The sequence below is a fragment of the Oreochromis aureus genome, linkage group 12, assembly GCF_013358895.1.
Source record: "Oreochromis aureus strain Israel breed Guangdong linkage group 12, ZZ_aureus, whole genome shotgun sequence".
NCBI lineage: Eukaryota > Metazoa > Chordata > Actinopteri > Cichliformes > Cichlidae > Oreochromis > Oreochromis aureus.
Genome location: NC_052953.1, coordinates 32,471,288 through 32,498,943, shown reverse-complemented (window position 1 = coordinate 32,498,943; position 27,656 = coordinate 32,471,288). Strand labels below are relative to the sequence as shown.

The 27,656-nt window shown below is 41.2% G+C and overlaps 1 protein-coding gene across 1 annotated transcript; it reads right to left on the bottom strand.

The window, feature by feature from the left end:
- Window positions 1-543: 543 nt before the first annotated feature.
- bicdl1 (BICD family like cargo adaptor 1) lies at window positions 544-27,656 on the bottom strand. Its single transcript, XM_039621298.1, has 9 exons — window positions 26,877-27,656; window positions 25,756-25,971; window positions 15,417-15,533; window positions 9,750-9,929; window positions 9,415-9,633; window positions 8,460-8,603; window positions 7,838-7,968; window positions 6,822-6,942; window positions 544-4,593 (listed from the first exon to the last, which is right to left on the bottom strand). Exons 1-9 carry the CDS (start codon window positions 27,267-27,269, stop codon window positions 4,417-4,419), a joined length of 1,698 nt encoding a protein of 565 aa, XP_039477232.1. The 5' UTR covers window positions 27,270-27,656; the 3' UTR covers window positions 544-4,416.

The following is a 27,656-nucleotide window of genomic DNA, read 5'->3' as shown; positions in this document are numbered from 1 at the left end:
CTATTATGTCTAATCTCAGAAGCTAAGCAGGGTTGTCTGCCAATTGGAATGTCAGCGGTTTGATCCCTGCTTATGACATGTTAACGACTCTTTGGGCTGAACCCCGAGTGCTAAATAAGTACCAGTTTGCTTTGTTGGTCTGAGGAATGGCAGTGTTATTACTTTTGTAGGTTTTTGGTCATAAACGAAAGAATATGACAAATTAAGACTTGATGAAAAGTTAATGCATTATCTAAGCTCGAATGAAATTCATCCGGTTCATCTGTTTGCGAATCACATCAGATCCCAAACATGACATGGATGTGTCACTTCCTGCGTTCCTGGGCCAACAGGAATTCATTTATATCGGTAAAACTTTATAACTTTATTCATCTTCCCTTGACACACACACACACACACACACACACACATATATATGTATATAAAAATAAAACTTTTGTAAATTGCTTTTTCCTGCTTAAAATCTGAAGCATCAACATGTGTGGCTCTGAGAACCACAGGCAGAAAGTGTCCCAATTTCTAATCCAAGTCAGCAGAGACGAGTTGATTGTAAAGTATTTATTCGTACAAAAACAAACAAACAAAAAAGTCTTAAGAAAATTGCATGATTAATATTTTGAATAGTTTGAAGCATTTTCTAACTGAAACAGTGCCGTTAGTCATGGGTGAATGGAAGCACTCACATGGAGCACAATGGGCCCAACAAAAGCTTTAAATTCCTAAACAACATCCGCCCAAGGAGACACAAGCAAACATTCAATGGCATGTCTGTCTGCCCCTGGACACACTCGATCCACGGTGGCAGCAGCGTGATGTTTACCACAGAGACACAGCACACAGAGTTTTAAAAATGCTTCCAGTCGGAAAATGAAGGAGTGGATACAGTCGACTGAGGAAAAGAACACCATGCTGACAGAACTGAATATGGTACACAGTATGATGAAAAAACAAACAAACTGAAGTCTGGTGATGGGCAGGAGCCACTGGTGTTGAGTCAGGGCTTTTTCACACCTGTCATCCAGTCACAAATCTGAAGGTCCAGTTTTTAAATCCATACTCCATCACACTTACTGCTTATTTCTGCCAGAAGGGGGAACACGTTTCTGATCACATCACATCAAACAGAGCAGGAGAGAACTTTGTGATAAGACACCCGTAAATGGAGGGATTTTTCAAAGGCTGCATTAAAGGTCAACAAACTATTAATACACATAACTGATATTATTGTAATGCCTTATGCAGACTCTTATTGGGATCTTTAAAATAAGTCACCTATTTTTGCATTATGAGCAAGTGGGCTGTTGATTCATTTACACAACAGGCCACTGACAATATGTTATAAATGTCATATTTGCACTCAGACACATAGTCACATCTAAACAAACAGCTACCAACAGGAAGTTCACATATTTAGCAACCTGACAAGCTATTCCTTTATTAGCAGTTTGATTTTTCTCAATCAAACTTAAAAACTCAACCAATGTTCATAAATAATCCCTAAAGCATTAGTAAGCAATTTAGTGGTAGTTAAACTACTTGTGATATTTTATGAACTATTTATATGGGATGCCTTATCAAAAAGTTGTATGAGAACGTGTCAGATAAACTGAAGTGAGGTGATGTTTTTAAGGGATGACTGTGGACATGATGCAAAGTTTAGGTTGTTTGATCTCCTGGGATTGACTTGACTGGGACTATAATCTCTACTGCATGCCACACCAGAACAACAAAAACAGAAGAAAACAGAAGAAAATAAAATACAGTCTACAAACAACATTATACAGGTGTTCTTCTGTCTACAAAAAGACTTTCATTCAAAAGGTACACATTTTTTTCATATAAATATATCAATTTCATCCAAACCTATTACTTTTTTTTATATAAAAATCATTCTTTGGGTTGATCCTCCCCCTACAACCAGCTGAGACAACACAAAGACATCTGCATAGGTTTGCACAGCTGCGTTAGACGTGAGTTCAAACACAGACAGACATGAGAGACATCGCTGCACCACACTGGGAGTCGTCCATGCATTTTCAGGTCAACGCGTGCTTTTCGACGACAGACGTCACCTACGGAAAGAACGGAATCCCGCAGCCGAGAAATCAAAGTGCCCGTGAAGTACTGAAGCAATGAGAATGGAGGTAGAACTTTTCTGATAGTGGTAAACGCAAAGCAAAGCAGCAGATGCTGACCACTGTGGAGGACGTTTTGTGGCGTTACTGTACACTGACATGCCTTTTAACAATGCGAAATTCAACACGTTGTTGTTGACATGGAGAGCTGATGAGCACTCTACATACAGCAGTTCTGCCTTCTTCTCAAGCTGATGTAAACATATTGGAAATTTTGGTCAACTAGGAAGATGATTGACATCATGGGGACAATATTCAACAGTAGATTATCATTTTAAAAAAATTATACATTTTTAAATCTTAAATATAACATTAAATGTAGAAAAATAACAGCTTTGTAAATTACTTGAGCTACCCAAAGGTTTATTCAGGTGTCAGAGGTGAACATGGAGGCCTGACTGTGTTCATAACACAGATCATTACACATTCACGCAATTCAGATATTCTCTTAATATAATACAAATATTATTATCCTTTTCTTTTTGGGTTAGGAAGCTAGAAACTTACACTAACCTGAAAAAAGTGTTGTAAAGTACAACAGGTAAAAGGTAGGCTGGAGAGGTGTCGGAGAGTGTTGGTTGCATTATACAAAACAAACAAACAAACAATAAAAAAAAAAAAAAACAACTTAGGATTTGAGTTTCTTCTCCTGCTTTCAATGGAAAAATAATTTCTTTAAAGCTAAACCAACTGTTCCAAATGGAACTATCTGCAAATACTTCAAAAACACATAATGTCAAATTTTATTAAAGTTGTTTGGCAACATGACCACATCCCCAGAGCTGAAAAAGCAGTTCCAAAAACTGCCTGCAGCAGTCACTTAAGGCTGGCTCCAAAAGTGAGTGATTCCCCTAAAGTCTCATGTTAACATGGATGTTAAAATCCATGTTTACAGCCTTACAATTAACTATTCCATTAGGGTATAAACCCAAGGCTATAAACTTGGGTGTGGTCCTTTTGACTAGCAGGTGTGCTAACAGCTAGCTAGAAGCTGTAGGCTTCACCTCTGCTAAATTGAACTAAACACCATATATGTGGTTTCTTTTCTTTTTGAACTTTTTTAAGTAGAATCTTCTGAAAATATATACGGCAGCTGTGCCATACAGAACATCTGCTGGAGTTTTGGTTAATGAATTTCTGGTATGTTCTTAATGCTACTTAGCACTAATTAGCTTATCAACGCAGTCTGATCCAAGCTCTGGCTCCAAAAACACAACATGCAGAGGCCAAAATGCTTAAATTGAAGTTTCAAAACTATAGAGTCCAGAATTTTCTATAAAGTCTACGGTTCACTGATCCATTGGGCAAAGGGCTGTAGCATTAGCAGTCGTTTTAGAGATACGTTTCTTTGTGCCAAATAAATTTCAGGGCCAAAAAAGTTGGAATCAAAATAATGGAATAAAGATAGTGATGTCTTCGTGGATTTAATGAGAAAAAGCAAACAAACGTTAAGCTATTTATTTCTATAAAAATATTGCTTAGTGCAGCTTTAATAGTGTATGTATATATTTGTGATACCCCTGTAGAGATATTTTTTCTTACTCTGAGCGTTTGGATGTGGGGCTATAAATGATGGGGATTTCCCCCCCCCCACTCACTTAAGCCAAGTAAACAACACTCTATATTCCTGATACATCAAGCCTCATGTTCCCCTGAACAAATGAATAAACCTGAGCGATCACATGGGCTGACTGGAGCACTGTTGCTCTGTACCTGGAGGATAGCGGTCATATTCTGTCATCATGTCTTATAGTATTATAGACTTATAGCTTTCTCCAACTATCCTCATCTTTTCTTCGCGATCCTGCTTGGTCACACGTATCTTCCCGTCTTTCCCCAGACTCCTTGGCCTGCTAACTGGGATGCATACAGTAAGAGTTAATAAATAGTCTTCTTTCTCTACAGAGTTGGCAGTGGGGTAGTAGAGATAGTTTTAGGCACTACAAGGAAACCTCCCCTTCTGGAGGTACATTTCATGACCCTGTTCATGCTCTGTAAGATCAATTGCTTTCTATGTGAGGGGCTTAAGCCAAAGCCTCTGGGGAAGTTCTCAACATTTCACTCACTGTCAGCAGTCACCAATTAATCACTAAGGAGAAGAATAATGGGACAGATAAAGTGCAAAATGACCCACTCCCCAAAAAAATACCTCAGTGTGCATGTGCCACTGCCTGTCTTTGGCTGTGTTTTTACCCCCTGTATTGGGATGTCACTACCCTCCTTGTCCTGCGCCTCGTCCGTCTGCGTCTGTCGGCTGTGCTCAGGGCCAGCATGATAGGGTTCAGTTCTTTTTGAAAAAAGAGAAAAGTCTCTTGTCCCGGTCGGAGATGCGCTGAGCTCTTCTTGAGGACTGACCCCTGTGGGTTACGGACGACCCCGACAGAGATGTAGGGGCCGCGCGCCACTCGTCCTGGTGCTTGTCCATCAGCTGCTGGTCAATCACTCTGTGCATATCATCCTAAAAGCAGAAAGGTAAATGAGTGAATAACAAGAAGGAAAGGTCACGCGGCGAGGGCGTGCGGTGAGATGTTACAAGCACTTCTGGAAACATTGGACCCACTGAACAAGTTACCTGTTGGATAGTAATTATAGAAACACCACCATTACCTTTCACCTGTGGTAGATCACACGCATCTTACTACACTGTAAAGTCTTAACAAAAAGTAGTTTGCCCTCAGTATACATTATTTAAATCATTTATGAGAGGCACAGGAATTTAAAATTATTCAGTAATTCACTAAACAAAGTAAAGGATTGAAAAAAAAAAAGAATAAAACAAGCATAATTTTGGCACATCGTGTAAGAGACCACTGTTCTGAACTGCACCAAACGCTTTGATGAGAAGATGCCAGATTCATTCTTGGTTGTTGTTGAGATATAAAGCCACCAGAGGGCACTAACAAGCTGTTTAATAAAGTTGGAAACCAATTGTGATGTCAGACTGAGACTTACACTTGGTACCTGGAAAAAAAAACAACACAATTTAATTTATCCCCTACTGTCACCAACGTACAGTAGCACAAATATAACCATACACAATCCAAATATTGTGATCTGCACTTCTGAAACAGGTGTTCTCTCAACAGGTAAGCTGACCAGTGGACCAGCATATGCAAGTGAAAGCAGAGAGGAGACAAACAGGTGGTAAGAGAGGAGGTGGTGGGTTTAGATGGTTCTCTGTGCTGGTTAATGGTTTCAGATGGGGAGGATAAAAAGAGCTGAAATGGGCATTTCTCCTGGCATGGAATGGCTCAGCAGTGGCTGGTTTAGTTGGTGCAAGGTAAAACGGTGAGATGGCACTGCTCGGGCTCACCTCTAAGGCAGGAGGGGGGGTGGGTACCACAGGGGAGAAAGGGTGGTACGGAAGCTGAGAAAGGCCACTAGATCAGAAACCACAAGAGCCAAACAGTAAAGAGCCCTGAGGAGGCAAACTGTGGGTAGGGAGGAGAGAGAGGAAAGAGCAGCTTGTTACAGGTAAAGGGGATGGGTAGGGAACACACACACACACACACACACACACACACACACACACACACACACACACACATATAGACACAATATGTTCAAACAAAAAGTCTAATACAGTACTGTGTAAAAGTGTTGAGTCACCCCTTGTGGGTGGGGGTAGAAATTTATTGAAACATGAAAACACAATCTTGAAAGTAAATATTTGTTATCACTGACTTTATTCTTCAACACAGCTTGAACTGTTCAAAATGTCACACAAAATCTAAATCTTCTCATTTCTTTAAGTTGTCTATTGATAATGAATTGGACCAAAAATTTCAAATTTGGATTCTTCACTCGATAAGACCTGTTGCCCCTGATTTTCAGTCCAGTTCTTGTGTAATTTACCAGAGTCTTTTCTCCCTGTTTCCCTTCTGTAAGAATGGCTTCTTGACAGCCACCCTTCACCCGTACAACGCTTCATCAAACAGTAGATGAATCAACTGAAGGGCCAGATGCCGGATCCCTCAGGTCCCGTGTCAGGTCTTTGCTGGATGTTTTTCTGATATCTTAAGGACATGACTTTCAAACACTTTCCTGCCACGCCTGAAACATTTTGTCCTCCAAGTTTAAAGGAGGAATGCAACAGACTGCAAGTTGCAAAGTTCCTAAAGATAACATTTAAAATTCAGTTTTCACCAGGTTGTCTGTTATTTGAAGATATCACTGGTTCCTCCCTTGAGTTAGGTGCATTTTTTATGCTAGACTGATTCATGGGTCAGTGTTAAAACCTTTAGAAGACTTTAAAAAATCCTGGAGAACCTTTCCTTGAGACCACTTTAAAAAATTACCAGAAATTCTGGCTCCTTAGAAGCAAAATATAAAGAAATATTGGCTCAGTTTTTACACAGCACTGTAATGTTCCTTTACTTTTGTCCATCGCAGACAAAAAACTGACACTCTTCCTCTGCAGTAAAGTGAGTAGCTCAGTTTGAATACACAGATGCTGTGAGTGGCTTTAAGGTAACAGACTGACACAAGCTACTGCGAAGACAGGGGGGATGGACAAACTGTTCTAGCAGCTAGACGCATTTTATTCATGTATAAGTGTATTTAAAGTTGTCCAAACCTAATTTAGTCGCACTTCATCTTTTATTGCGTTGGCATTTACGTAACTTATGTTTTTAAAATGAGCTGTTCCAAAAATATTATAAATGTTGAATATAGCCTTTGACCCACCTGCCAAGCCTCCAGCTGCTGCGACAAATTGAGCTTCTGCTGGATGGCGTCCAACAGCTGGCTGTTCAGAGACATGATGTCTATTTTACATTTGGCCAGCTCCATTTCCACCGCTTTCTTCCTGCAAGACACACACACACAGACACACACACACACAAAACAATCTGAATGAAGGCCACGTACAAAGTTAGCTCTGGCACTTTGCCACACAAATCAGTCATTACTCAGTGACAGAATAAGTTGACTTCTTCTTGTAGCAAACCTCACAGTTATGTTGAATATATGCTGTATCAATTTATACTTGCACAAGCAGCAGATTTTAGATGGATAAGAGCACTTTGTCAGTATGCATGTCACAGTTCTAGATCATGACTTTATGGTCTAGAACAGCGGTCCCCAACCTTTTTTGCGCCACGGACTGGTTTATGTCCGACAATATTTTCACGGGCCGGCCTTTTAGGTGTCGCGGAAAAAAACCCAGTACCGGTACCAAAAAAAAGAAGATTTATTTATAACACATGGAAAAGACCCAGGGAAACTGAGTTAATGATAAAAATGAAAAAAAAAAAAAAAGATTAAAAACCCTGAAAACCATAAAATTCACACCTGAGCCTCAACTCTCGCAGTCCGGTATCAAACGATTCATGGACCGGTACCGATCCGTGGCCCGGGGGTTGGGGACAGCTGGTCTAGAACTGTTTCTTCCATCTATCTAGACTCTAAAATAATAAGGTTTAGGGCTAGGGATTAACAGACTTGAATATTCAGTTGTCAAACATATGATTAAAATCTGAAATGATGGCTGAAAATATTTACATCTCATTATATTATAACTTGAAAAAAATTCAAGCGCTGTCATACTGTTTGATGAACTGGGGCATAAATGTAATGTAAATACAGTAAAAAGATAAAACTTTTAATCTTTTCAACAGCAAAATGAACTTACTAAACCAGTGCAAACACCTGTTGAAATAGTGATAAAAGACTAAGCTAGATGTGGAATCGCACAGTCTTACTTAGCTATGGCATCGTCTCGGTCTCTGATCGCACTCTGGAGCTGCTCGCTGGGTTCTCGAACTTCAGCCATTGTCCTCATTCGCTCGTTCTCTTCTTGGAGAGAGCGCATCTCTACAGAGAGCAGTGCCACCTGTGGATCACGCAGAGCGAATGCGAATGAAACATCCCTGTGAGATTGAGGCTGTGTATTCAGGATCGTACACATGGTTTAATGGCAAAGTTAGACAACATGGTGCTCATGAGCGAGATATTTGGTTGACCTAGTTTGTCAGAAGATGGAGTGCGTGTGCAGCTTGTGTCGTTTAAATCATGTAAGATGGCATTTTAAACCCACAGGAGAGTGTGAGCTGTCCTGGCAGAGAGAAGGTTGAACAAGATTGAAGCAATGTCCTACATTAGAAAAAGCATGCATCAAATTCAAACTGATGCACAACAGGGTGAGGACTACATCTGCTGCACTACGTCATCACAGTGTTCTTGTTAGACATGAGAAACTCCTTAATGCAGCGTTATTACGCCCAGAAAGATTGGAAAGGATCGCAAATGAATGACTTCAGCTACGTTTATGATCTAAATCTCTGACTGACATGCACATACATGATGCACACACGGTTGTTTTACCTGGTTGTGCAGCTGCAGCAGCTCATCTTCATTGCCGCGTGTTTTGTCCTGCTCCGCCTCATACAGCTCTCTGACTTCCCGTAACTCTTCTCCCAGTTTCCTCACCTGCTCCTCCAGAGCCTCCTCATCACTACGCCGTGAGCCCTTTGCACACAAAGCACACACGTTACAACAAAGACTTACCGTGGACAGCATCGGCTTTCCTCAAGTGTAATGTGACGATGATTTCTTTAATGCTAAACATTTGCATTACATATTGAAAAGACAAAGTGAGGTGAGCATTGCCTGTTTAAAATAAAAACAGAGTACTGGGAAAGTCTGTAGACATTCAGTGTACCTCTCTCCTGGCCTCCTCTGTACATACTGATGACAATTTGAACGAAGTATTTCAAATTTAGATTCATCACTCCATAAGACTGTTTCCCTTCCCTAAGTATGGCTTCCTGACAGCTACCCTTCAACTGAGACTATTTCCGATGAGGCTTCAGTGAACAGTGTCTCTCAGGTCCTGTGTCAGGTCTTTCCTGTTTCTGAAGGATGTGACTCTGGGATACTGCCCAACTTCTGCAGATAGCTTAGGCTGTGGGTATCCAACTCCAGGCTTCCTTCCTTGTGTACCTTTTTTATGCTTAAATAAGTCACAGGTCAGTGTTAGGTGGCTTAGCAAACAAAAGAAGCATTCCTCTGAAAATTCTTCAGAAAGCCTGGAGAACTATTGATGAGAACAAGCGGTGGCTCAAGACTTTTGTCACACAGAAAATAAGATGCTGTATTGCCGTGTGAGTTCCTGCTTCTCTCACTCTAACAGTACCACATAAATAGTTCTTCTTTTGAAATGATTAAATCGCCGAAAATTACTGGTAGTCTAAAATTAGTCATTATCTCACTTTTTCTAGGTAAACCCTAATATTAGTCTAACAGCAACAATGCTGACTGCCAGCGTGTTGCTCATTACCGTAGACTCATTGCCATCCAGCAGATTCTGAGTGAGCCTCCGTAGCTCTAGCAAGCTGGTGTGGAGGCTCCCAGTAGGCACATCCTTGGCTGAGGAAGTCTCAGAGGACTCGTCCATGGAAGAGTCAGTGGACAGCGCTGAATCCGTGACATCGTTTCCCCGCAGATGAGAGCAAAGTGAGCGAACTTCACAGTAGGCCTCCCATAGCTGAAGACGTAGCTGATTGGTCAACAAGACCAGATAGTTTAGATATTAGTCACCAACACTCCTGATGCTCACAGCGGGTTTAAACAAACTGACTGTGGATACGATCAGGCAGTCATAAACATCGCTACCTGCTCCCTCTCCTGCTCCTGCTCCTCCTGCTCCATACTTTGCTCTATCTCGCACAGCAGGCTGGAGGGATGGGGGGTCAGAGTTTGGAGGCTGTGCTCCTCCGTCAGCTCCTCCAACCTAGCGGCCAGCTGCCTGTGGGACACCTGGACCTCCAGCAGCTCCAGCTGGCTCTGCCGCAACTGGACACGAGAGAGGAGTTAACTGAGACTTAACAGTGGCATTGATCTAATTTCCAACTCTATAATTTTATACTTGGGCTGTATTAGAGTCGCTCTGGATGATAGATAGTTCAAAATCACTGTTATTTATGCAATACTGGACCTTAGTGGAGTTCATCAGCTCCTCCACTGTCTGAAACAAGCAGTTTTACCTCCCTTTCTCCTTCTTTTAAGTAACTTTTTTCTGGTTGGCTATGCACATAAAAACTTACAGGGATTACTTGTATATACACTGATGTAATAGTGTATATACAATACCACTACTGTAATAGCTAGATATGAACGAAAATAAGGGAAAGCAAAATAGCCACTCTAATCATTTGTAATAATAATAATAGGAATAATGTACACTATCTACTAAGGTAGCAATTATTCCCTGAAGCTTCATTTATGTGTCCGTACTAGAGATGGACCGATCCGATATTACGTATCGGTATCGGTCCGATACCAGCCTAAATTACTGGATCGGATATCGGCGGAAATAAAAATATAATCCGATCCATTAAATATCAAAAAGCACCTCACAAAACTTGCAACACGGCGTAACTCGGCTCATAACCGTAGCCTTGCAGCAGTATGCCTCATGTGATAGAGCATCTGTGTGTATTTAGCCTCGCTACAAACCAGCATTTCATCTCCGAGGAGTTATCCCAGAGAGAAGTAAAGCAAGTGTGTAAGTTCATCTCTGAATGTTTAGAATCCCATGTTAAGCTCAACAACCGATATATGGAGCGATCTCTCTCCTCACCTTCCTGCCGCAGCTAATGGAAACTGATTAATGATCAGCTGATCGTTTTTTCCCTGCCGTGAGGGAAGCTGTCTCTCTCACAAGATTTTGGCCCACTTCGCGCTGGCCTAAAGAAACCAGCGGCTGAACAACAGCAGCACGTTTAAGCATTGATAACCTGTTGTTAGAATTTTTTTAATATTGCTTTCACACCAGGATCCTTTTCACGTGCAGTGTACTGCTGGTAACTGTGCAGGGGCGGATCTAGCAAAGCCTAGCCATTGAAGGGCATGAACAGGAGACTTCACAAAGACATTGTCTTCCTTGCATTCTCATTTAAAATATCTAGCTTTTAAAAAACATTATCTGAATGCTCATTTTTAAAGTTTTAATCTGATGTAAATGTGATAAGTCCATTACTATATATAGTAACTCTTAAGTCTAATATTGTAGTACTATAGTACTTTCTCCTTTGACCAGGTTCTGGATATTTTGGGTTCTGCGAGAGTCTTGAATCTTTTAATTATAACAGGCAAAAAGCTAATTATTCTTGAAAAATAATTTGTTTCTGTGTATTTTTTTTCACCCTGCATCAAATTAAAGATTACATCATATCATGAGGTGGAGGGTGGGTGGTTCCTATTTTTTTTTTTTTGTTGGGAGTTTGCAACCCTATTAGTTATCTCTGCTTATATTTCAGGAGCCTTTTTAAATTATACCAGAATAGGGAGGATGGTAGTAGGTTTAAGTTAGGCTTTAAGTTAAGCTAAGGTTTAACCTGATTGATCAGTGTTGCTGAACATATGAAATAATTTGGGTGACACAGTGACATCACAACACGGCACATGCTCTGAATAAACAGTGTTGTTGTTTATTTAAACTTGAGTATGAACTTATATCAAAATGCAAAAAGATATTTAAAAAACAGTTTTATTGATTAAAAAAGGTGAAAATCGGAGTCATATCGGTATCGGCCCATATCAAGACACATGATATCGCAATCGCATCGGACATAATAATGGTATTGTTTCTATTGCTGTTCCTGCTGTTTTACAATGTGTCACTGCAGCATGCAGTCAGGCTGAGAGACGGTGCTGCTTCTCCAGCACCACTCACTTCTGCAGCCCTTGCTCTCCAACCAAGAAGGAAGGAGGGTGAGGGAAGCGGAAATGGTGACTCCATCTTCCTTTCTGACAGCATCTTAATCTAGCATTTCAAACAGTGACAGTTAGACCCTGCGCTGTGGGAAGCAGGCGTTACGTTTAGAATCCAAGGACTGCTCAGATTTCCTGGTCGATCGCAAACAAATGGGCAGCTATGGACCTGATTAAATTGAACTGTGGACATTGTTTTTACCTGCCTAATGAGGGAAGCTGGGCTGGCACACAAGATTTTAAAGTCATCATCATTAGGCAATGTTCGTTGGGGACCAGATGTCAGATAAACAGCAACATTTATACTTCACCTACCTTTTGGCGATGCTTTAGGATCTACACAAAGTTTCATAGCAGTGTATCTCAACCTCCCTGTGTAAATGTTTATATTGAAGACACAAGATAAACTTCAAATGGACTTCATAGACGCTGCTGAGCAGTCATAAACAAACATCAGGTCTGGGTCATTTTATCCCTCCTGCTTCTGACCTACATCTGATAACTCTTTAGTCCTTACAGTGAGCTTTCATGGTTTGGGCAAATAAATTGTTTTTACTAGCAGATGTGCATCTACATGACCAGGTTCTGGATATTTTGGGTTCTAAATTGAAGATTGTTGTTCTATTGAAATATAAAAGGCCAAATATTCTATTAGTCATCGCTCAACATAAGAGTCATACTCGCAAAGCATTGTACCCGCCAAAACGCCGTGAATTTACCGAGACATTGCAGTATCTCTAAATATAGAGCAGGAGCCTTTTCTCCCAATTATAGCTGTTCTCCACCGTGAACAGTTAAAGACAAACACCGTCCTGGCTTGAAGCTTACAGTCCTGCGAACAACCTGAACTCTTACAGTACTGACGTAGAGAACATATCCAGCAATTCACATATGACACAACTGACATCACAACACGGCTCATGCTCTGATAAAATCACGGCAGACCCATGCTTTCCTTGAACATGGATCAACAAAAATTGAGCACTTTTCACAACATTGCTGTATTCTATAAGCCGGCTGAAAAGAGTCAGCACTTTGCCCCATCATCAAGACACATGACAGGCAATTGCAAAAATCAGAATAATGGTGTTGTTTCTATTGCTGTTCCTGCTGTTTTACAATGTGTCACATGCAGCATGCAGTCAGGCTGAGAGACGGTGCAGGGGAACCACTCACTTCTAGCCCTTGCTGCTCCAACCAAGAAGGAAGGAGGGTGAGGGAAACGGGAAATGGTGAGAAAGGCGAAAAAGATAAAGAAGAAAGGAAAGAAATCACACAAGTGCCTCGAGTTCAAAGTGAAGATCATCCCCTGAGAAAAAAATAATTTATTAAGGGAAGAAAGACTTTTCTTTTTCATCATTAGTGGAGACTTTAAAGCAAGACTGTGATTTTTATTGAACAAGTGGACACTGTGGCTACAGGTGGTAATTGCAAGATAATGGCACACTGACTCTTTAAAGTCATCATCATTAGGCAAGCAAAGTGAGGGGACCAGATGTCAGATAAACAGCAACATTTATACTTACCTACCTCACGATCGATTACAATTAAAACTAATGATGTATCTCAAGTCTCCCACTTAAATGTTTGAACTGGCTATACTAACTAAATAAAAGATGGACCATAGACGGTGCTGTAAGTCATAACAAAGCCCTAGGTGAAGCCTCAGGTGAGACACGCAGTGGCTTCACTTTAGAGCCTGTTTTCTTATATACACTCCCTGGTCTAAATGGTCTAAATATTTCAAATACCCTACTGGGAAAATCCCAATAGATGAGCAATTTCTTGTTGATATCCCATGTCAGAGGAAAGCTGCTTTAGGCTGAGGCTGAGGCTAAGGTAAGGATGAGAGCATCGCTGACTCACAGCTTGTCAAACCTTGAAGCAGATGAGTTACAGCAACAGAAGACCACACCAGGTATCTCTCTTGTTAACTAAAAATAGGAAAGTGAGGCTACAATTCACACTAGCTCACCAAAATTGGACAAGACTGGAAAAATGTTGCCCAGTCTGATGAGTCATGGTTTCTGCTGCAATGTTCGAATGGTAGGTTGGGAATTTAGAGTAAATAACATGAAGGTATGGATCCTGTCGTGAATCAGCAGGTCAGGCTGGTAGTGGTGGTTTAATGGTGTGGGGATATTTTCTTGGCACATTTTAGCCCCTTTTATGAATTACTCCTATTACAAATGGAGTATTAATTATATGCCAAAGCCTACTTGAGTATTGTTCCTGACTATGTCCATCCATTAATGATCAGAGTATGTCACAAAACTCAAATGATCTCAAACTGGTTGGCTGTACTTAAATGACCTCTGCTGTCACCAAATCACAATCCAATAGAGTAAATTGGGATTGCCGTGGAACAGGATTTTCATCATGAACGTACAGTTGACAAACCTGCTGCAACTGTGTGATGCTATGATGTCAATATGGACCAAATTCTCCGAGGAATGGTCCCAGCATCATTTTGAATCTGTGCCACAAAGAATTAAAGCAGCTCTGAATCAAAAGGGAACCAGCAAGTTATATCTGATCAAGTGCCCTGTGAGTGTATCTCTGACATGAATGACTTCATGAAGTGCACTGTAAGTAAAGAAATAGTGAAAATATGAAATATTTAAAAAGCTGCGTGTATGTTTGCGATAGTTTCCAGCTAGCAGAATATCGTCAGCATCCAAGGGCAATGTCCACACTAGCTATCAAGCTATTTTATCTAGATTAGCTATTTTTGTTTAGCTGTCTAGATTAGCAACCTAGCCATGAAGATTTTCTTTCTTTTTTAAATCAACTGTTGATGTTATTGTAACATGCATGTGGCGTAGTTTGGCATTGGTGCGTATTAAAACGCCATCTTCAGTATAAAAAAATACTAGATGGATGGTGACTGGCATAATGCATTTTAAATGCAAAATCCAACATTTCTGGTAAGTGTATAACTTGAATTACTTGACTTGGGCCTGTCAAAAACAGTGTACTACATGGTAAATGGACTAATTCTTATATAGCACTTTTCTTTTCTCCCGGAGTACTCAAAGCGCTCTATACAACATGCCACATTCACCCAATCACACCCATTCTCACAAGCACTTTATCTGTACTCAGTGCTATCTAAGTACATTCACACTCCAATGGATGCATCGGAAAGCACCTTGGGGTTAGCATCTTGCCCAAGGATACTTGACATGCAGACTGGAGGAGCCAAGGATCGAAACACCAACCTTCCGATCAGTAGGTGACCTGCTCTACCTCCTGAGCTACAGCCACCCCATGGCTGTGGACAAAATGAAGTTTCTGAACAGACTAGCTTATTCAAAAAAATTGTACAGTCTTGCTTTAACTTCCCTTGAGATCTGACACCACCCTACAGTTCTTGGTAACTAGAAATGGCTTCAATTGCTTCTACTAGGCACGACGATTTTTGGAACTCTTAAGTACCTAAGATATATGTTCCTGTTAGAAGTTCTATTCAGCTTTAGTGGGAGTTTTCTCAGTTTGTGCATGTTCAATCAACTGTACTTGTTATGAAGTTATGTATACAGAAGACAGGATGCACACGAGACTGACCTCAGCCTGTAGAGTCTCTAGTCGTGTCATGTGCTGGCGTGTGGACACACTCTTCTCCCTGAAGTCATCCCGTAATGAATGGACCTGAGTGGACAGCTGCCTCTCCACCTCTGCAGCCTGGACAAAGACAGAAACTGAGCTTAAAAGAGGCCTGCTTTTAGTTTGAAAGAATACAATTTATCACTGTAAAATGTTGCTCATGTAAGCGTTGTTTATGGTAATACTGGCATTAAAAATCAATGTTAATGTGTTGCAGAACTTGATAACTTAAATTAGAATAATGGCACTGCAACTCTTTTGTCTTTTCTCCCCCATGGTGACTCATTGGAGGCTAACACATGCAGACACTCAAACACATTGCTGTTCAGTTTGCACTCACACTGTGTTAGTGACACTGACGTGCTGTAAATCAGCCCTCCCCAGTCTGTTTTGGTAAATGGTGCATTTAATAGCTGGTTCTCTAAAAGCACAAATTCACCCACAAGTCATGGCCCTTGCTAAAAGCCTCAAACAACAGAAATGATCTGCTCGCTATTTGTGCAATCCAGTGAAGCAGCAGCAGCAGCCTTAGTGCATCACTAGAGCTTATTGGACAGGTGGGATCAGACCACACAGAGCCAGGCTGTGCATCATTAGCATAAAGCTGCACTCAGGAAGCTACATTTTGCATTATCATCACTGCCATGGCAACAGCAAAATCCTAAAAAGCGTACCTTATAGCTCTCAGGAGAAACTGAAAATGGAGTAAATGGACTAACAAAAAAAACTAGAAGCAGGAAGTGCGTTTAAATTACATTTTTGTGTGTGTCTTTTAATCACCATGTGTTGAATGAAAGTGAGAATGACTTATTGCATCAATATCAATAAAAGCCTCTAGATGGCACTACACACTGCTGCAGCTTTTTGAGGCGCTCACAGAGAGATGAAAGGGCTCAACAGCTGGGCTGTACATGCATCAGTTCACTTTAGTTCACTTCTGTTTGTAAAGCAGGACTGTTTGTGGTGTCAGTGTTCTTTGGGAAGTCTCTAAGGACAGGCTGCCATTATGACCATTTCTGGGGCTCCACTCTGAACAGCACCTAACAACACAGTGTAAGCACCATAACTACTCTTGTTTCTACTGCTTACCTGCAAAGGCCTATTCACCTTTAAATAAATCTGTTTATCATCCACTTCAATACATCATGAATTCCAAATGCACACAGCACTAAAAAAATCCTGATTTACAGAACTTAGAGCCTCATGGACAATCAAATCCTTCCCTGCATGCATATGACCTGGATTAAATAATGTGAACAGGGGTTGCTGTATGTTAATCTTTTAGAACAAGTCAATAATGTTTACATCAGAAGGGCAAAAAGTAAAAATAAGTTGAAAAGTGTAAGTTAAGCTTTCCTTCAGAAAACATTGTGGTACTGATGGTCCAGAATAATCTCTGGATAGAGATAAGTTTGTGATATCTTTACAAACATGAAGGATGTTTCTCTTCATTGTTCTCATTTCAACTTCATATATATTTGTGAAAACACTATATGCCACGAAATGTAAAATTTGCACCCATCTTGCACCAAAGATTTCAGAATTCAGAACCCGAATAACTCTAAAAGTTTAATCACTTCTAAGCTGAACAAGCACCATCTCTTAACTTTTTGAGTAATCCTACCAACAAGCAGATAAACCGAACCAATCGCATGAACTACTTGGCAGAGGAGGGATGACTAAGTGATGACTGAGCAATAACTTTAGTTTTTCTAGGTCTAATTATTTGTGTGTCAGCTTTGCACCTGGTACTTAAACACAGAATTGAAAACAAGCATACTTTGTGTGCCACGCTGTAATACAGGAGCTGTATGAGCTTTTATGAATCGAAAAAAATATGGTGTGGAAAACCTTTTTACTTTTTACACAAAGCATGCAAACAAGAACTGACGGTGGATGTATATAACTTGAGAAAGCAGAGAGATGAAAAACTCCAAGTTATATCGCAAACACCAAAGAATCATGGCTGTTTTGTTGGCTAAATGTTATTTCCTTGGAGTGTTTTCCCCTTGTACACCTACTAGGGGTAACAATTGTTTCTCTTTCCTGAACTGAGTGGTTTCATTCATATTTCAGGGCTGCTCAGGGTGCTCAGATGGCAGTGTGTGTTTCCTTATGTTTGATTATTTGTCATTAATTAGACTGTCATAATTATCCTTTCAACATTTTGTTATGTTGAACAAGTTTGTTGAAGTTTGTTGTTTGGGTAGTCAATGTAGTTGACTCTTTGTAAACCTGTTCACAAACTACAGTCATGTTTTCTGAAATAACACAAATGTAGGGCTGCTCAATTAATCGAATTTTAATCTCGATTACGATCTGGGTTTTCAACGATCATTAAAAATGACTGAGCCGATTATTAGCACCTCCCTCGTGCTTTACTCTCGCGCTGCTCCGTGTGGCAAATCGAGCGCACCTCTCTGCGTTTCGAACACGCGTCACAACAATTAAGAGGACCCGAGGGAAGCTCGGAAAGCTCGGAAAGCTAAGCAGAAGTTATGTGGAGAGGAGAGGATAATGGCTGCTGAAGAAAGAATGCCGTTGGTTGAAAAGAGAGGTAAAACAACTTCAGTGGTGTGGAAACCAATGTTCCCTCTAAGCTGCGCACGTGCGCAATTGCGCACTGCTGGCACGGTCTCTGCGCACAGAAAATCTGCGTTGCGCACAAAAAAAATCTAACCTGAATTGAAATTAAAATTAAAACTGTAACAATTCTGTTTTGCAGTGTTAGTCAGTAAGTGACTGGCTGCTCCTGTATGGGATTAGAACGATGCCACCTTATCCTATAGTCCAGCCAGTAATGCGATTCACATTCGTATATACGCAGCCAATCAACGTTGTTGACAGGCTATGACAGCGTCCTTATGTGCCGACACCGGTGTTTTAGCTAGCAAAGCGGCGTGGCTGATGTGCAGTGAAGCCACATTAATGACAACGTGTACAACCATTGGAGATGTGAGCAGGACAGACGGAACAACTGACGGAAAAAGTGTGGACTTTATACCAGTTTTTAAATTGTGTTGATAGGCCACGTAAAACCAGAGTTATGATAAAAAAAATATGCAATGTTTGGTTTTCTTCCTGAATACTATCGTTGTTTATATTTACTGCGGGAAGAAACGGTAAAAACGGCGTTTTATAAGGAAAACGCTCGAAAGCACTCTCCGCCTGTGAGCAAAAAAAACCAATCCCCCCCCCAACTCTTTCCTATTCGTCCAAAAAAGTACCGTGTCGACCAATCAAAAAATGATATGGCAACGTGGCATCTAGTTGTTAAGAAACGGGGGAAGTTTTAGGAGTGACGGCGGTGTTTTGAGATGTGAGAGATTTGAGACGTTTAGCGCAAATCTTGTGTAGTTAGTGTGTAGTTAGTGTGTAGTGTAGTCAATAGTTTTGTTGTGTGTGTCAGGACAATGAGGCGGCTGCTGAATGTTACAGGTGTTACAGGAGTGATATATCTCCTGCTGTCAGGCCTGCAGGTATCAGGCTGTTGTTCTCCTTCATCTCATAGTGGACAGAAATTATTTTTGGAGTGGCACAAATAATTTGTGTGGCATCAGATTTGATGCAGAACAGCTGATTGTTCTGTAAATAGTTTGAAATGTTTATTTTAAAAAAACGCCTTGGCTGCATTAAAAAAAATAAATAGCTGCAAAAAACTTTGTTGTTTGCCAAACTGAGTTACTTTTTTGAAGAAGTAACTATATAATTAATTGCCCAACATTGGTCATTATATACTATATTTTGCAGACAGAGTTACAGGACTCTCCCAGACCACAGACTCGTAATACAAGTCAGAGCTTTATGAAAAAAAAGAAAAGAAAGAAAGTTGTGTTTTCAAAATTGGAGTTCAAGTTATTTTTACTTCCAATAGTGTTAACATACTACACAGATCATGAACAGGATTTTTTTTAAATTTTCATTGTAAGTGGGCTAAAGCAGTTAATTAAAAGTAGTCTAACATAAATGTAAATGCTGTAATTTGATTATTTTAATAAACCATGTAACTTGGATGGATTAGATGCTGGCGTGACCACAGTGCACACGTCTGATGTCGCTCACAGTGGTCCAAGGGATCGCTCAGGGAGTTTGTGTGTTCGCTCAGACACGTGAAAAATTAGAGGGAACATTGGTGGAAACATTATGGGTTCGCGGAGTCAGACGTGGATCAAATATTGTGCAGTACCTTGAAGTTCACTAAACATAGATGTTTCCATTTTTCATTTATTTTTTATATTGCAAACATTTGCACTGTAATCAGTATTTGCACACTATTTTATATTATTTTTTGACAATCTTTAAAGCCATTATTCAATACATTGTTATTGTTAAATAAATATCGTCAAATAATCGAGATCTCAATTTCAGTGAAAATAATCGTGATTATCATTTTTGCCATAATCGAGCAGCCCTACACAAAAGTAGACATTTTTTAAACAATGTAAATGCAGGTATGGGATATGTCATTCCAAAAAACTTGCTGGGAAAAAGGAAAACATACAAATACTTGAGAGTCTGATCTGATAAGTTCAGTTAAAGAGCCCAGATGTGCATATCTGCCGTTGTCTTTGAGTGGGAAACAGGGGCAGGTAGCGGAAGCCAGGGTGACAAGCAGGTCAATGTGACATCTGACCCACTGGCCCAACATGCTGACAGATTGAAATCGTGTTGGGCAAACCGCAGAGTCGACCGTGAAGTTCCAAACGGTCACTTAATCTGTGCATAAACTCCTCAGATTCCAGATCAAGCATTATCAACATGACAGGACAAACTGGGGGGAAAAGAAATCAGACTGCTGCGACCGAATCCAGGGCACCAAAGTAGGGCTGAGCAGAGAGACGTGTTACCGTAAAGCCTCTTTACTCTGGACATCACTTCCGGTAAATACGTGACATTCGCTTTTCCAAAGGCGGCAGGAGGAAGAGGAGGAGAGTCACTGCTGCTGATTCTGTTTGGGGCTCTCTGTGTGGGACCCGATTCAGGTGCATCAAGGGTCTTGGGTGACACAAGCTGGCATCAAACTATCTGTATCCTTGTGCCATTCTGTAGAGCACATTCCCATGGTAACAACACAGAGGGTTTCAATTTGCATGTCACTCTGGTTGTCATAGCAACCACAGAGAAGTGGGATTGGCGGAGCTGCGACTTGGGGTCTCAGCACTTCTGGTATTTTCCGCATTCTCTTTCTCAGAGCGCTGTTCGTTGCATGGAAGGAGGAACCCTCCGTCTTAAACAGTTGCACAACAAAACCCACGTGACAATACGTGAGTGCGACAGCAGATCTTATAGGTGCTCCACCAGCTGCTCCATATGGTGTCAGCTGACGGATGGACAGATGTGCAGCACTGGCTGGAGTTTATAAATGTAAAGTTTGAACTAACCTGACAGGTAAATTTAAGCAAATGATGAGGAAAAAAATTGCACTGACTCCTCCTGTACAGCCTCAAATGAATCAAACACAACATTCATGGCTGAGTCCATGTTTCATTAAGTAAACTCTGGATGTTGAGGGAAGTAGAATCGACCCCAAACATAAAGTATGACACTTTTCTTTTTTTTTGGCAGAGTCAGGGCACCCTCTGCTTTCTCAGAGCCTGTGTGGTAATGTAATTACAGAAAGGTCCCTTTTCCTGCTTGTTCGCTCTGATCAGATTAAGCCCAATGAGATTGGCTGCCCTGACACTCCAGACCCACGGAAACAAGCACACACCTCCTGAATCAATGAGAGCCTATTTTCTCTGAGTGCACTGAAAAATAGCGTATAGCATTAATCGTCAGATCTGGATTCACTCAAAACACATACACACAAATACAGTGCCCAGACAGAAGAAAACCATGGAGGGGACTATTTTTATGATCGTCTTTGCTCAAATACCAGCGTTACCTGCTGTTATTAATTAAGTAGAGTATGGATTGAAGTTGTTTTGGTTCCTGACTTAATGCATATAGCAAGGCTATTAGCTTGGATTATAGCTAATCCCTTCAGGACCGTATCTTATCCCATGACTTACATCACTTCCTATGAAGTGCCCTGGCTTGTCAAGGTCATCTCACTGTAGCCAATTGAAAAGAGTCTGTTAAGAGCTGACCCCTGCGTTGTTAAAAGAGCAAAACACTCTTTTTTCTTGTATTTGCCTGTAGGTTTTAGTTCCTCTGAAAAGCCGACCATTCTACATAAACAGACTTTTTAATGGACATATGTATAAATAAAAGCATAAATCATTAAATATTTAGCATTTAATAAAATAACTGTCTAAAAAAGCTGAGATCAATTCACAAATTGACCTTAATGTGATTCACCAGAAAAATAAAAGCTAAAATAAACCTGCAAATATAATTAATGGTAATGGTAATCATGACTTTTTTTGTTGCTTCTACATTTTATTAATCCATATATTTATGCTTTATTGACTAACAGGCCCGATTTTGATCTCTGTGATTAAATTAGAGACAAGGCTGGATTTTCCATGGCTGCACTTGTTTGTGCATTGATATATGACACTTTTCCAAAAAAAGGTGCAAGGCTATGTAAAATGTAAACAAGAATGGACAGTTCAAATACAGCTGATCAAATGTAGAAACTCAGTTGTGATAACACAACACATTTAGTGCATTGAAGACTAGGAAAATATTGTATTGTGGATTTTTGTTTGTTTGTTTGTTTGTTTGTTTGTTTGTTTGTTTGTTTGTTTGTTTGTTTGGTGGGGTGGGGGGTCTTTTATTTGGTGAGATCTCACTATTTGAGGAATTCTGAAAAAGATTAGTCTGTGTGGAGGCTTTGGGAATACCATGACCTGACTATCTACTGATGATACTGGATATTTCATGATAAGTCACAAGGACAGCATGCAGCTTACTGATAGTCAAGAGACATTCTGTGCTTCCTTATGAGGAGTATGTACTGAACCTGTGTGTGTTATTAGACCTTTAGAACTCGATGACCAGCCCTGCTGTAACATGTAACATTCTCTTTGACATTAAGTGACCACAATACTGCACGTACAGTATATTTTACACTGTTCGTCTTTATCGTTTGAACAGTTATTTCTGCGTGAGGAAAAACTCTGTCTCGTCATAACAAATAGCGCAATAAGTAAAGTAACAGCTCACAAATGCAATTTAAAGCACTACACAAACCCAAAAACACGCAGACCCATTTAGGCCTATTAAGGAACTGTCTTGCTTGTCACCAGTGATCAAATCCCACCATCAATCCCAGTAGAAAAGTCCATTAGGTGGCTTGCATGTTTGCAAAGACACCAAACCCTGTGTTTATTATACACAGGGTTTAGAGAGACATCTGCCATCCAGAAATTAACCATTGTGCACATCATCCAATCACATGGCTCCACAATGAAAACTAAACAAAAATAATACTTTGTGAGCTGTGCCCGCCCACCTGCATTCTAGACTTTTGCATTTGTTTCCAAAATCCAACTTTCCAGATGTTTACAGAGCGACATTAGTAAAACAAGTGATGCAACACAGTGAAACGTGTCACTGTCCCAACTATTTTCAAACGTGATGTCAGAATGAAATGAAAAACTTTGAAATATTATCTAATTTCTCAGTTGCAACATCTGGCATGTCTTCAATTAAAAATGAATGATGATTGCAAAACATCCCAACTTCTTTTTTTCCCCCTTTTTTTAGAAACCAGCAACGTGATTGAAAACAATTAGTAGATGTGCTTCATTGTGATTTTTAGGAGGCAACAGTGACAAGCTAGTTATCACTTAGCCAACCTATTTAACAGGGTTAATAGGACAACATATAGATCCACTTTTATTATAAATCTGTTTCACTAGAAAATTTAACCATTAGAAGAAACAGGTCAGATGAAAATGAAAGGTCCTCTGTGGCTTTACTACTGCACAGTTTCCTCGGGGTAGGCTTACATTCCCTCCATTCATCCAGACATGTAAACAGCTAATATTACTTAGTCACAGGCCATTGCTTAGTAATGAGCCCAGACAGAGAGAGAAAGAAAAAGAAGAAAGACGCAAAGAAGAAAGAATAAAGTGAGATGGTGGGAACACTGTGGCTGACCTCATTATTTTACTAACCAGCAGGTCTTCCTCTGTCTGCCCAGCGCCCTGAATCATGAGATCTGGATCGATGCAGTCAATTTGTTCTCATGAATTTCCCTGAGACCACAAGATCTGCTGTCCTCCTCAAAACATAACACAGACCACTTCTGGGAATATCTTCATAGTTTTCCATGCCAGGATTTCAGTGAAATTAAATCCACTTTAATTATTCTAAGTGCCTACTTTTGCTGCAATCCACAGTAACTGACTTGTCCAGCACCGCCCTTTGATTGCAATGTGATCGTGGTGTTGGGGCAAAACAGCTCAGGAGGCCGATTTAACCTGATGAAGATGAGGGGGAAAACTGTGGGTTAAAAATCAACTACACTGGGCCTTTCCCATGTGCCTGGGAGCAGATCATATCTTCTCCCAGGAGGGGAAACACACACAATCCTGAGGGTCATCAGAGGCAGTAGTGACGGCATTATCAAAGCACCTGTACAGGCCTGTCAGTTGTTCTGTCCAGAGGCCTTGGGGCATCTTAAATTGTAGCTTCAGCACCCACTGTAAAGCTTCATGACAGCAGTCAGTGCAACGATGCCTCTGTTTACAGCCTTCAAGTTGTTACACTAGCCTTACAGGTGCTGTATGTTTCTCTCACGTGCGAGATGAGCAGGATCAGGGGCGTTTCCAGGAGTATAACAAAAAAAATCATAAAATTCTGTCTGAAATAAATATAAAACTATACGACTGGACAGATTTCCAGCCTCCATAAACATGAACTCTATCACATAGCTGGCCGGTAAGAGGTGATGGCAGCGACACTGATTCAACAGCGAGGTACTGGATCTTAGGAAATGCAGCGTGGTTACAACTGTAAATATTTTTTGTGCTATTGAGTGACGTATGAAACGAACGATGCTTTGCAGGTCCTTTCTTTAAAGGTCACTTTTAAAAAGCAAAGATGTTATAAAGGAGACAGAAAGTGGACCAAACCACTGTTAGGCATATGAGGGGGAGTCCATTTTTTCAACATGTAGAATATATAGTTGTTCATCTGCTGTAATTAGCACAAAAGGACTTCAGAGCATATTGTTACATTGCTAAATATCATACTTAAGATAATGCATTAAGGAAGACGACACAAAGAAAGGGGGATCTGGCCACCACCGTCCCCCCATGATCTCCACCCAAGTTTACATTGATATGACAATTTAATTCTGGGAGGGGGCAATCAAATTTCATGTGCAAAGGAACAGGGCACACCACAAGCCACCAAATCTAGCCACAAACACAAGCAGCATTCTGGTCTGTGAAAGCACAGCATTCCTATGACATCAATTCTTAAATACGATGACCTTTAGCCACCAAACACAAAATCATAAACAATTGTTTAATATTATTTAAGTGCCAATGCAATTATCACAGAGGTGAACAGTGTGAATAAAAGGACACTCTAATAGAGCAATTAAGCGTGCACTCGGTCTGAATAGAGGCTGCTTGTTTTGATGTTGATTGAACAGATTGAGGTGTTGTACTGAGCTCCTTAGGAAGGCTTAATCAGCTCTGGCTACAAACATTAGCATTCTCACTTCTGTCAGTCTCCACCTGCTGTCAGACTCAGTTCACCCTAATGTGTTTCCAGTATATCCAACAAGGATAGAGCCTGAAGCTTTCATGGTGACCCCGATCGCTGCTATATTATACGTTTGCGTGCTCATCTACTGTAATGTGTCTGTCTGGAGATCTGCTATGAAACCTTTTCTACTGTGCCAGTCATAATAACTGCACTCAAATTACCTGTCAATATGCAGAGTGCTATTGTATAAGTGTGCAGTCCAATCGTTCTAAATTATTCAGCTTAAGACCTGGAAGCTACACTTTTATATTGATGAGTTAGCATAATTCAGGTGAAGTCAGAGAGAGATGAGCTGAATAAAGATAGATCCACCCTAAGGGGTGATGAATCCTCACTTGGCTGAGCACCTTATGTCATGCCAGCCAGGCAAACTGAGTTGTGGCCTCACTGGCCCCGAAGCCAGGCCAGGGAGAAACACTTATTCAGATACACAGATGCACATACTGGCATTTCTGTGAGTCGTGTTTCTAGGTAGGGTGTAAGGGCATTTACAGCGGCTTTAAGACCACGTGGTGTGATGAGTCAAAGCCCAGCCTAATTAAATCTTCCTTGAGGGTGGCCCAGGGAGCCTGAAGCAACACATTTGAAGCACAAACATGCACACAAGAACACAGGCTGAAGCATTCCTCACCCTACTGAGTTGCTCCAGCAGTCTGTGGTTCTGTTCTGAGAGCTCGCTGATGGCCTTGGTCTTGTCCCTGTCAGCTTCTTTCAGCTGGACTTGCTGTCGCTCCAGCTCGCCCTGCAGCTGCTGGACATCCGTCTCCAGCTCGGCCACCCGGCCCTCCCATTCCCCCTCCCGGCTTTCCAGACGCCGTCGCAGCTCATGCTTCTCTTGCTCCAAGTGCTGCATTATGTTGACAAGAAGAAGAGGTCATCGTGTTTAAAACCCTTAACTTTAAACACAAGTACCAAAAAAGACGATTGAGGGTGTCACAATGACAAATACTGGTGGTTCTATGGACTGAGAAAGTAAATCTGTCTTGGGCAAACATGTTAATGTATTCGTGGTTAAAAAAACAAAAAAAAAAAAGTTGAGACTGGAAACACCAGTTGAATCCACTGAACAGATATGACCCTAGCTATTGGAGTGACAGTTCAGATAATAAGATGCTTCTTTTTCTGCAGTTAGCAGTGGACAGATGTGCATTGCACCACCAGCAGCTGCCAGCTGTTATGGTGCTAGGCTGAAGCAACCACAAAAAAGAGGTATCACAGAGACTCAAAACAAAACAACATCAAGCACTGCTAGGGACCCCAAAAAAAGAGAAAAGAAACAACATCAATGATAAGGAGATGTTAGGGCTCAGCTTCTCTGAGGATAAATATGGATCAAAGGGATGAACAGATGTACAGCAGATACACTAGGCCCTGGACAGCCACAGGATTAGTCCCTGTGTTTTTCCATGTGATTTGTTTTTTCTTGGCCCATGTGCCCGGTTGTGTGAAGCATTTGGAAGACAACAAGAACAAAAGATCAGCTGTGAAGCCTTCATTGTAAACATGATGAGTTTATAGTGAATGCTGTGCTGGTCAATCTAACCATAGACTGGACTGAGCAGCATGTCTATCTACACTGTATACTATAACCAGGCTTGGAGCACATTGTGTACAATGACACAACTTGCAAGTCTGCGGGCAGCATTTCTTCCTGAGTTTGTTTCCAAAGAAAGTCTAAACTTGACACTTCTTTTTACGACAAACCAAAACGATACTTGTATTAACTTGTCAGGCGTACTTTCTTTAGATTACCTCCAATTTCTCGTTGAGATCTTTGTGCATTTTCTCATATTGCTTGGTCAAGTCTTGGTTTCTCTCCAGCAACGCTTTGCCGAGTTTAGCAGCTAAAACCAAGTCTTTTTCCTTTTGGCGAAAGAGCGACAGCAAGTCTGCGTTATGCCCCACCGCAGGCGTCTCTGGGTCTGAGAGCTGCTCCTCACCTCCCCGCTCCCCGGTAAGCATGGCCAGTTCCTCCTCCAAGGCCATGCCGAGGCCTCCGGAACCGGCGTGCCGCAGCGGATGACCCTGAAAGCCGCCGGGCTCCTGAGCGGTGGGGCTAGCCCGGGACTCCATGCAGTCGCTGTCCAGCTCCAGTGGTGCTGAAACCACGGCAGACGTCTGCAGGTCTAGGCAGAACGCGGACATCGCCGCCCGGCGGAGGAGAGGCCAACAGATTACAGCCGACTGATTTCACACCGGATGAACCCACCCTGCTCCGACTGTGTTGGGCTGACCGGGCCGGCTTCTAATCAACAATTCATCCATTATCGTCGCCCTTCGGATCCCGAGGTGTTTAAAAAGTGCTGCCTTCCCAGTTTCCTCACGTCCCCCTCTCCTCGTTAACCTACCAGCCGCAACTGTGGCTCTGACTGAATCCCAGCAAACACCGCCTCCTCTGCAGCTCACTGACTGCTTGTTTATGACTGCTCACAAAAAATATTTTTTATCCCGGTATGAACCGCCTCAGTGAATTCTTCGCAGCCGTCGGTCGGTCAGGGTCCATCCCGTCTCGGGGTCCTGGATCCCCCATAA

Excerpts from the sequence above, each read along its gene's own strand:
- bicdl1 (XM_039621298.1), bottom strand. The coding sequence starts at position 27,269 with ATGTCCGCGTTCTGCCTAGACCTGCAGACGTCTGCCGTGGTTTCAGCA. Across the intron at positions 8,604-9,414 it reads TGGATGGCAATGAGTCTACG|GGCTCACGGCGTAGTGATGA; the intron begins GTAATGAGCAAC and ends TTGTGTGCAAAG. Across the intron at positions 7,969-8,459 it reads TGCTGCAGCTGCACAACCAG|GTGGCACTGCTCTCTGTAGA; the intron begins GTAAAACAACCG and ends CGTGATCCACAG.